This window comes from Procambarus clarkii, chromosome 60 (assembly GCF_040958095.1).
Source record: "Procambarus clarkii isolate CNS0578487 chromosome 60, FALCON_Pclarkii_2.0, whole genome shotgun sequence".
NCBI classification, from domain to species: Eukaryota; Metazoa; Arthropoda; class Malacostraca; order Decapoda; family Cambaridae; genus Procambarus; species Procambarus clarkii.
The window spans coordinates 8,342,137-8,353,650 of NC_091209.1; the positions used below are offsets into that span (position 1 = coordinate 8,342,137).

General features: G+C 43.1%; 1 protein-coding gene across 8 annotated transcripts in view; it reads right to left on the minus strand.

The window, feature by feature from the left end:
• Eb1 (microtubule-associated protein RP/EB family member 1) overlaps positions 1-11,513 on the minus strand; it is a 93,615-nt gene extending 82,102 nt beyond the window's left edge. For 4 of the 8 annotated variants that reach the window (XM_069307435.1, XM_069307437.1, XM_069307432.1 and 1 more), the window contains exons 1-2: positions 11,194-11,307; positions 2,192-2,360 (exon numbers count right to left, since the gene is read on the minus strand). In XM_069307435.1, coding sequence (XP_069163536.1) covers positions 2,192-2,351 — 160 coding nt within the window. In that variant the 5' untranslated portion in view covers positions 2,352-2,360; positions 11,194-11,307. Of the gene's footprint in view, positions 1-2,191; positions 2,361-11,032; positions 11,057-11,193; positions 11,308-11,374 lie in introns of those variants that run through there. The other 4 variants (XM_069307436.1, XM_069307439.1, XM_069307433.1 and 1 more) reach the window with 2 other exon arrangements.
• Position 11,514: the final 1 nt, after the last annotated feature.

The following is an 11,514-nucleotide window of genomic DNA, read 5'->3' on the forward strand; positions in this document are numbered from 1 at the left end:
ATTGCTCGCCACTTATCATATAAGCCAAACATTCACACATTATACTGCATGCGATGTAATGTAATGCATGAAAACAGTAAAGCCAATGTAAATTTGGTGGCATTTGTCAACTATCGCAGCTAAAGTAGAGGGGTTGAACATCAGCTCTTGGGTCCTGCTTCTTAATCCTCAAACGTTTGTTTCAGGTACGCTAGCCATTTGAACGAGTCGAGTCTCGAGTCCAAAATTGTATATAATATGAACCTACACCACTTCACTCTTTAGTTTAATCCATTTATTTACTATACTAATACTGTACTAGAATAAAACAAAATTGGCTCATTTGGGAATTTAGTTTCCACCTGTTTTCCATTGCTCATGTACCACTTGCAAATATCGTCTTGTTTACCCGATTAATTTCCCAGAGTATTTCAGATGCTGTAATTTTGTCTCCCCTATTTATAAATTTCCAGTGATATGAAGATTAATTCCTTTAGTCTTTTTCATAGTACATATCTCTCAGCTCTGGCAGCAAACACGTAGACTTTCTCCACCTTACTTTTGCATTTCACAAAATATACTTCATACTGATCCCTATGGTGCACTCAGAAATTAGTCAGACGTGTACAGAGAACGACTTCAGATTTCAAAAGGCAGTAATGTGGGTGGGATGGATGTGGGTGGGATGGATGTGGTTTGGGTAAGGGGTAAGAGCAAATATGGGTGGTGGTTGTGCATTAGTGAGGTGTGGAGATATGGCCAGGGTGTGAATGCACAAGTGGAATGGGTTGTTTAACTATATAAATGAAGCTACAGGAAGGTCTTCTGCAGATTGTCTAACCTTCCACCCACCAAGTTTGGCCTGAGTGATCAGCTCACTGCTAGTGTGTGTAATTACCTAAGTTTAGTTACAGGATGAGAGCTACGCTCATGATGTCCCGTCTACCCAGCACACCCAGTCATAACGCTTTGAAGCTACTGACAGTTTTGGCCTCCACCACCTTCTCACTTAACTTGTTCCAACCGTCTACCACTTTGTTTGCGAAAATGAATTTTCTTATATTTCTTCGGCATCTTTGTTTAGTTTGTTTAAATCTATGGTATCTTGTTCTTGAAGTTCCAGGTCTTAGGAAATCTTCCCTATCGATTTTATCAATTTCTGTTACTATTTTGTACGTAGCGATCGTATCACCTCTTTTTCTTGTCTTCTAGTTTTGGCATATTTAATGCCTCTAACCTCTCCTCGTAGCTCTTGCCCTTCAGTTCTGGGAGCCACTTAGTAGCATGTCTTTGCACCTTTTTCAGTTTGTTGATGTGCTTCTAAAGATATGGGCACCACACAACCGCTGCATATTCTAGCTTTGGCCTAACAAAAGTCGTGAACAATTTCTTTGTATTTTATTTTGCCATCCATGTATTTAAAAGCAATTCTGAAGTTAGAAAGTGTGGCATAGGCTCCTCGCACGACGTTCTTTATGTGGTCCTCAGGTGACAGTTTTCCATCTAGACCACTCCTAGATCTCTTTCTTTGTCAGAATTCTTTAAAGATTTCTCTCATAATTTAGAGGTTGTGTGGAGTATATGTTCTCCTATTCCACATTCCCTAACATGGCATTTATTCACATTAAATTCCATTTGCCAAGTGGTGCTCCATATACTTATTTTGTCTAGGTCTTCTTCAAGGGCATGACAATCATCTAAGTTTTTATCCTTCCTATTATTTTAGCATCAACAGCAAACATGTTCATATAATTCTGTATACCAACTGATAGATCATTTATGTAGACAATGAACATCACCGGTGCAAGAACTGAACCCTGCGGTACTCCACTTTTGACATTTCTCCAGTCCGATACATCGAACCCATACTGCCAGGAGCACTGCAACTGGTGTATTGAGTCACTTCTGGGGTGAGAGTTTTCAGTTGCATATATGCCTGAGGACCATTCAAGCTTGTTCGCATTTGTGTTCCTCCCAATATTTTTGGGAGTGTGGAATGGATTAATTCAATTTACATTATTTCTCATGGGAAAATTCATTTCGGTTTGCAAATTTTCAGTTTACGACCCATCTCTGGGAATGGATTACATTAAAAATGGATGGGCCACTGAATGTAAATAAATAAATAAATAAATGACAACTAAGAAATACGGTATTTATCAGAAATATTAAAATAATGTATACATACATCAGAAGTACAAAAATATGTTACCTGGAAAGAGCATATCCATAAATTGGCAGTATGCTGCACCAGTACACAATTCCTCCACCTTGGTGTATGAAGACTGAAGACAGTCGTTGACCCAGTTGAGCATGTCATGACGACTGAGGTTCTCCGTGGTCGCACTTGTGGAAAACACATTTACTGCCATTGTTCAAGTCTACAAAGGAATAATAATAAATTTGGTGACAAAATATTTTTGTACAGTTTTATATTTATAGACCCAGTATGGCTGTGAACTAGAAACAAAGTTCTCTCATGTCAGCATAATTTTGTCATGCCATATACAGTATAATTTCTTCAGTTATGTGTGATAAAATTACCTAGCACAGAATAGTCTAAGAGTGACTGCATATATATAGGTACACAAGAGTACCTATCAGTGACTGCAGAGGAGCAAGACCTAGCTCTTTATGCTCTACCTTCTAGCCATGTATACCAGACATGCTAACCTCTTCCTTCAATTCACTGCAATTGCGAAACAGGGAATGAGAACTTCCTTAAATCTCTTCGACTAAATTGTGTATCCAGCTTCCACTGTTGTCCCCCCCTGTCCTGTCCCCCCTGTCCTATCCCCCCTTTTAATTTAAATAGGCTTACTTTGTCCACTTTGTTTAGGCCCTTCAAAATCTTCTATATTATTACCATATCCCCATGTTTTTTCCCTCCTCTAAGATTATGAGGGCGAGTTCTCGCAATCTGTCCTCATGGCTGAGGCCTCTTAATTCTTTTACTAATCTAGTTGCAAATTTCTGAACTTTCTCATTTTGATTTATACTTCATTAGGTGTAGGTTCCATACTGGTGCAGAATACTCAAGTACTGTAATGGTCTCACATAGGCAGTGTATGGACCTGAAAGCCTCCTTGCTTAGATTCTTAAATGACATTCTAATGCTTGCCAATTTCCCATGCAGGCCTGGTTACACCTGTCTTCCTTGTAGGACAGTGAATTTGACAGGCATGAGCGACACCAACAGTAATATTTAGAAGCTCATTGGCATCACAGAGCCAAAAAATTATTTACTGAATCAAAGCTATCTTTTAAAGAGGCATTATATTGACTCTCTAAACTGTTCTCTAACATCACAGAACATTTACTTCCTATTTGAGTTGTTAAAAAAGTCCCAGCAGGTATAGAGCAACATTTAATAACTGGAAATCCCTGGTGACTATCAACCATATTGAACACATAAGCCCTAGTTTCCTCCCTGGGTATATGTAAACAAACCTCTATCATGTTTGATACATACACATACAGTACCTCCAACCCAGTACTGCAGCTCTTACAAGAACTCACACAACTAATGATGCCATGTGACGTTTTTACCAAGGCATCATGACCTACTTTGAGGGCATGTATACCAAACATGGGGTTTCCCTTGTAGAATATAAAACAAAGCTAATTTTAATTTGTCTTGGCAAACATATATGAAACATTGGTGAAAATTCATAAAACAAAAATTAATTTAAGTTATATTTGAAAATATAAAAAAAAATCTTCCAATAACAGAAAATGAGGAAAACAGTGAGGGGAAGCAGATATGGTAAAACTTAAATATTTTTTATTTCAATATTTATGATAATATTTTAAAATAATATGCAATTTCTAACAACTTTACTAGGAAATGAGGAAGGCCTCTTTAAACTAGAGTACAGTGGAATACATTTGAGAGTTCTCAGTGCTAAATCTATATAAATAAAAATAGAAATGTTCGTTTGTGCATAATCTCCGAAAGTTCTTCACCGATTGCTTTGAAATTATCACAACGTTCCATTCACATCCGGCCAGGTTTTTATATACATACTATATAGATGTCACATCTGTGATGATAAAAAAAAAACATGCTTTTCCAGAAAACTGTTTTTCATGCGTGGGAAATCTTCGAAACCTCTTTACCGATTGCTTTGAAATTGACACAACATTGCATTCGAATAGGCGCGTCTTTTTATATATCTACTATATACATGCCTCACCTGTGATAGGGAAAAAAAAAAAAAAAAAAACAGCGCCATCTGCCCCCCATTCACACGGCTGTGATTCGCCCCCCCCCCCCATTCACACTGCTCCGTGACTCGTCCCCCATTCACACGGCTCCGTGACTTGCCCCCCCCATTCACACGGCTCCGCGACTCCCCCCCCCCCATTCACACGACTCCGCGTCTTCCCCCCCCCATTCACACGACTCCGCGACTTTCCCCCCCCCCATTCACATGGGTCCGCGACTCCCCCCCCTCAGTCACACAGCTCTGTGACTCGCCCCCCAATTCACATGGCTCCGTGACTCGCCACCCTATTCACACGGCTCTGTGACTTGTCCCCCCCTATTCACATGGCTCCTTGACTCGCCTTTCCCCATTTACATGGATCTGTGACTTGCCCCCCCCCCCATTTACACAGCTCCGTGACTCGCCCCCCCCCATTCCCACCGCTTCGTGACTCTCCCCCCCATTCACACGGCTCTGTGACTCTGCCCCCCCCCCCATTCGCTCGGCTCCGTGACTCGCCCCCCATTCACTCGGTTCCGTGACCTGCCCCCCACATTCACACAGCTCTGTTACTCTCCCCCCCCCCATTCGCACGGCTCCATTACTCTCCCCCCCCCATTTGCACGGCTCCGTTACTCTCCCCCCATACACATGGCTCCGTGACTGTCCCCCCCATTCGCACGGCTCTGTTACTCGCCCCCCCCCCATACACATGGCTGTGACTCGCCCCCCCCCATTCACACGGCTCTGTGACTCGCCCCCCCATTCACACGGCTCCGTGACTCACGCCCCCCCCCAGTCACATGGCTCCGTGACTCACGCCCCCCCATTCACACGGCTCCGTGACTCATGCCCCCCCCCCCCCCATTCACATTCCATTGGCCTTACATCCTTGAGGCAGAGGAGGCATGAGTCACACTGCAGCAAGTTCCTGGAAATATCGAATTACCTAAGTATTGGGAACAGACTGAGGGCTACAGTGGTGTCCCAGGTTACATAAAGGTTCAGGGAAGTGTAAAAGCAAATAAAATACAATAAACACGTAAAAGTGACTGAAAATAGCCGAGTGGAAAAGTTTGTTTTGGTTCTAGTACAAAAACAAAGATGGCCGCCGCCGCCACTACTGCTGGGAATGTAGACCCACCAACAGATGATTGTTTCAAAGGATTCTCACCCCAAGATATAAGGAAAGGAGGTGTTCTTGGCAGGTTAGAGATAATTGAGGATATGCAAAAGTAGTATGAAGAAAAAGTGCTTAAATTGGAAGAGGACAATGGAGCTCTTAGGAGTGAGCTTTGCACTCTGAAAGGGAGTATGCTTCAGCAAGATAAGATTATTACTGCATTAACAGACAAGGTAACAAATCAGGAGGAGCAAATCAAGGAACTAGTGAAAGAAAATGAGGCATGGAAAGTGAAGTGTGGTGACTTTGAAGAAATAAACAAGAAAATACTCATATGGTGAACAACTCCAAGGGAGCCTGAGAGCTAATATAGAGTTAGGCAAGGATCTCCAACTGGAAACTTCACTGACAACTCACATAGAGGAGGTGAATAAAGAACTAGAAAAGTATAAAGAAGAAATAAAAGCGACATATGCTCAAGTTGTAAAAGAGAAAGAGACTATCAAAGAAGTGTGTTCGGAAGTCAAAACCAGAAGTGACCAACAAGAAGCAGAAATTAGGCAAGCAATTAGAAAAGAACTGGTTACCAACAGTAAACTAGTACAAAACACTGCAGATAGAACTAAGTTCATAATAATATTTGGAGGTTTAGAGAAGGAAATTTCATCTAGGGTGGACTGAGCAGCAGAAGAGATGAAAATCAGAGAAAATAGTAGGTTTAGAAGGCTCAAAGAAAAAGGCAGTGATTTTAGAAGAATAGGAAAATATGAGAAAGACAAGAACCGCCCCTTAAGAGTGATGTTTAATGGCGTGAAAAACTTTTTTTTTTTTTTTTTTTGAGATATATATACAGTAAGTTGTTACATTCTTGTACAGCCACTAGTAAGCGTAGCGTTTCAGGCAGGTCCCTGGAATACGATCCCCGCCGCAAAGAATCGTTTTTACAACCAAGTACTCATTTTACTGTCGAGTTAAACAGAGGCTACAGTTAAGGATTTGTGCCCAGTAAATCCTCCCCGGCCAGGATACGAACCCATGACTAAGCGCTCGCGGAACGCCAGGCGAGTGTCTTACCACTACACCACAGAGACATGATGGAAGTGCTTAGAAATGCCAGGAAATTGCAGTGATGAGGTTGGCAAACTTTGGTCAATAAGACAAGACCTCTCCAAGGAAGACAGAGAAAAGCTGAAAATGAACCTAATTGAGGCAAAACATCTAAATGGAGATAGAAATGAAGACAAATTCTTTTTTTCTACAAAGTGACAGGGACTGGAAGGCTTGTGAAATGGTACATAAAAACAAAGCAACAAGATCAGTAGTGGAAGGGGGAGTAAAGAGCAAAGGAAAAGGGAGCATGTTCCTGAAAATTGTATATACCAACATAGATGGAGGGAGGTCAAAAACTTTGGAGTTGCAAGATATAATCCAGCTTAGGGTCCCAGATATTGTCGCATTATCAGAGATGAAACTTGAAGGAAATATAATAAATGAAGTCATATTCCCAAGAGGCTATTCAGTTTGGAGACGTGACAGGAAAACTAGGAAGGGAGGAGGAGTGGCTGTACTGGTGAAAAAACACCTGAAGGTAAGAGAGTTAATATTTGAAAATCCTCGAGATATTGACATAATGGCATTGCAGATCTGGAATCAGGATGATAAGCTGATAATTTTAAATGCCTATGTAACAAACTAGGCTGTTGTAAGAATTATCCAGAGTGGTTTATCGACAAAAGAGAATGGGAAGCTGAGCCGCATGGTGACCTGACCCCCAGGGGAATTCGCGGTGGAAATAACCAACGCTTTGTTCATAGCTGCGTAAAATGAATCATCCTATAGTATTCAGTAATTTAGAGAAAATTAGCCTTTATTCATTTTGCATTAAAATTGTATTGTATAATAGTACTGGATACAATATCAAGAGTATTCTAATTATTGAGTTTAAGTCACCATCAGTGACGTCACGAATCGGATCTAACTTTTAAAGCGGAGTGACCGGCGGTCATAGGTCAGCAGGGTTGACATGTCTAATATTTCTCAAAGTTTTAATAACCATTTTTGTGATCGGGAACAGCTTTGCCGTTAGATGTTTGTGTAATCTAATTAAAGTAAAATAATTCAACCAGTCTGGATCAATTAAGTACAACAGAGTTTAATTGTTATAACTTAACCTTGCTAAAGTAACTGGGTAAGCGATGCGGAAGGATACAATACTCTGTCTGGGGTAGTCCAGACAAGGAAAAAATCAGTGTGATCTGCCGAGCAGCTGGGAGAGGTCAAAACATCTTACCTCTCCCCAAGAACAGCCCCAACACCCAGAGCTGTGGTCGCCCAAGGTATAGTTGCTATTGTTAAGTATAGAAATAGTCTCATTTGCCACTCAGGTCAAGTAGGGAGTGTTAAAGTGATAGGGAGTGAACATATTTAGATTTTGTTTTAGTTTTCTTTTAATAAATTAAATTTGTTATTAATTTGCATTTTATTGTTTCCATGTGTTTTATGTGTATACTTGTCCTGGTCACGTGGTCCACACGAGGCAGAGTTGCATTGGGCGCCGATTCTAACATCGAATCGGAATTATCATTACCGTGTAATTTATTCCACACTCAAGGTCATCGTTTATAGTGGGGATCAAGCCCCTAGGTTTTTTATTAATTAGCGTGATCGATCCAGACCTCGATCATTGCTCGTGTATTACTGGTCTGGTGGTGGCAGCAGAGGTGACTCTAGGGTTTTGTTCAGAGCTTAGGTCACGTCATACTGGGTGTAGAATCCTAAGTCGGTCAATCGTCTTAGGACCACGTGGCGTGGAGTTGGCTTTGGTAAAAGTTTTGGAGTCCCTTGGTTTAGAAATAAAAGTAAGAATACGGGTAGAGGGCAAAGAAAGAAGGAAGTAAAGTGAGAGGAACCCAAACCCGTGTTACACCTACAGCCCACCAGCAAGCAACACATGGACAAAGGAAGAACTGGATGAAAACAACAGGGCCTCATAATGGTCATGAGAGATATTATTCTACAAGCAGATAAGGATAAATCACGACTGTTGATACTGGGGGACTTCAACTTTAAAGCAATAGACTGGAAGGCCTATGAAACAAGAACGGAGGACTTTTGGACATGCAGATTTGTGAACAAATTTTTAAAAATATACGAGGAAGACACACAAACATTCATACCAAAACAGAGATGCAGGACCAGAAAACAGGATTGGTTCAACAGAAATTGTGAGAGGGCCAGAGACCAAAAAGACACAAAAATGAAATCAGTATAGGAAGAGGCCAAACCCCCAAACATACTTGCGATACAAAGATGCGAGAAATAACTATACGACAGTTAGGAGAGAGGCAGAAAAAATTTTTGAAAAAGGGATAGCGGATAAATGTAAAACAGAACCGGGCCTATTATACAAATTCATAAACAACAAATTGCAGGTAAAGGATAATATCCAGAGGTTGAAAATGGGAAACAGATTCATGGAAAATGAAAAGGAAATGTGTGAAATATTAAATGAAAAGTTCCAAAGTGTGTTTGTACAAAATGAAATCTTAAGAGAACCAGACAATAAGAATTCCAGAGAACAACATAGAGCGGATAGAGGTGTCTAGAGATGAAGTGGAAAATATGCTAAAGGAGCTCAGTAAGAACAAAGCAATTGGCCCAGATGGAGTTTCACCAAGGATTCTGAGAGAATGTGCATCTGAGCTCAGCATTCCACTTCACCTGATCTTTCAGGCATCCCTGTGTACAGGAATCATAGCAGACATGTGGAAACAAGCTAACATAGTTCCAGTCTACAAAAGTGGCAGCAGGGAAGACCCCCCCCCCCTCAATTATAGACCTGTATCATTGACAAGTGTAATAGTGAAAGTATTGGAAAACTAAATGGGTAACACCTGGAGAGAAATTATATAATATCAGACAGACAGTATGGTTTTCAATCTGGAAGATCCTGTGTATCGAATTTACTCAGTTTCTATGATCGAGACACAGAGATATTACAGGAAAGAGATGGTTGGGGTGACTGCATCCATCTGGACCTAAAAAAGGCTTTCGACAGAGTTCCACATAAGAGGTTGTTCTGGAAACTGGAAAATATTGAAGGGGTGACAGGAAAGCTTCTAACATGGATGAAAAATTTTCTGACTATAGAAAAATGAGGGCAGTAATCAGAGGCAATGTATCGGACTGGAGAAATGTCACAAGTGGCGTACCACAGGGTTCAGTTCTTGCACCAGTGATGTTTATTGTCTACATAAATGATCTACCAGTTGGTATACAGAACTATATGAACATGTTTGCTGATGATGCTAAGATAATAGGAAGGATAAGAAATTTAGATGATTGTCATGCCCTTCAAGATGACCTGGACAAAATAAGTATATGGAGCAACACTTGGCAAATGGAATTTAATGTTAATAAATGTCATGTTATGGAATGTGGAATAGGAGAACATAGACCTCACACAACCTATATATTATGTGAGAAATCTTTAAAGAATTCTGATAAAGAAAGAGATCTAGGGGTGGTTCTAGATAGAAAACTATCACCCGAGGACCACATAAAGAACGTTGTGCGAGGAGCCTACGCCACACTTTCTAACTTCAGAATTGCTTTTAAATACATGGATGGCGATATACTAAAGAAATTGTTCACGACTTTTGTTAGGCCAAAGCTAGAATATGCAGCGGTTGTGTGGTGCCCATATCTTAAGAAGCACAACAAACTGGAAAAGGTGCAAAGACATGCTACTCAGTGGCTCCCAGAACTGAAGGTCAAGAGCTACGAGGAGAGGTTAGAGGCATTAAATATGCCAAAACTGGAAGACAGACGAAAAAGAGGTGATATGATCACTACGTACAAAATAGTAACAGGAATTGATAAAATCGATAGGGAAGATTTCCCGAGACCTGGAACTTCAAGAACAAGAGGTCATAGATTTAAACTAGCTAAACAAAGATGTCGAAGAAATATAAGAAAATTCACTTTCACAGAGTGGTAGACGGTTGGAACAAGTTAGGTGAGAAGGTGGTGGAGGCCAAGACCGTCGGTAGTTTCAAAGCGTTATATGACAAAGTGCTGGGAAGATGGGACACCACGAGCGTAGCTCTCATCCTGTAAGTACACTTAGGTAATTACACAGCTCTGTGACTCATGCCCCCCCCACTCACACGGCTCCGTGACTCATGCCCCCCCATTCACACGGCTCCGTGACTCTCACGCCCCCCCCATTCACACGGCTCCGTGACTCCCCCCCCATTCACACGGCTCCGTGACTCCCCCCCCCATTCACACGGCTCCGTGACTCACGCCCCCCATTCACACGGCTCCGTGACTCACGCCCCCCATTCACACGGCTCCGTGACTCACGCCCCCCATTCACACGGCTCCGTGACTCACGCCCCCCCATTCACACGGCTCCGTGACTCACCCCCCCCCCATTCACACGGCTCCGTGACTCCTCACGCCCCCCATTCACACGGCTCCGTGACTCACGCCCCCCATTCACACGGCTCCGTGACTCACGCCCCCCATTCACACGGCTCCGTGACTCACGCCCCCCATTCACACGGCTCCGTGACTCACGCCCCCCATTCACACGGCTCCGTGACTCACGCCCCCCATTCACACGGCTCCGTGACTCACGCCCCCCATTCACACGGCTCCGTGACTCGCCCCCTTTCATTGTTCCGTGACCGGTCGTTCCCAGAGCTCCGTGACCTACCACACCCATGACTAACAGGTCGTGCTGGTGCAGGAGGCGAGGCAGGTGTGGGCGAGGGTGAAGCCAGGTGTGCGAGGCAGTAATGAGGGCGTAGGGGGGGAGAGGGGAGGGGTGCCGCAGCAAGCACTCCTTGCCACACAGGTGATGCCCCCAGGACATACCTGCAGGAGTAGCGGTAGCGAGGGTGGAGGAGAGAGACTAGAGGCGCTGCAGGGCGAGGTGGTCGCGACACCCAACCTGCGGAATGACAAGTGACGCCCGTACCCCGCATCCGCCCACGCCCACGCCCACGCCCACACACCCCCAACCCCCTCCACTTACATACACACATGTCTCACTTACTGGTGTCTCCGCCAGGAGGTGTGGAAGGTGTGGCAGGTGTGGCGGCGGCCGCGATATGTGTTGGAGTGGCCGGGGCGGCGGCGGTCGATGCTGCGTGAAATATTCCGCATTATTCTCTTGCGTCATTATACTCCGCCCTC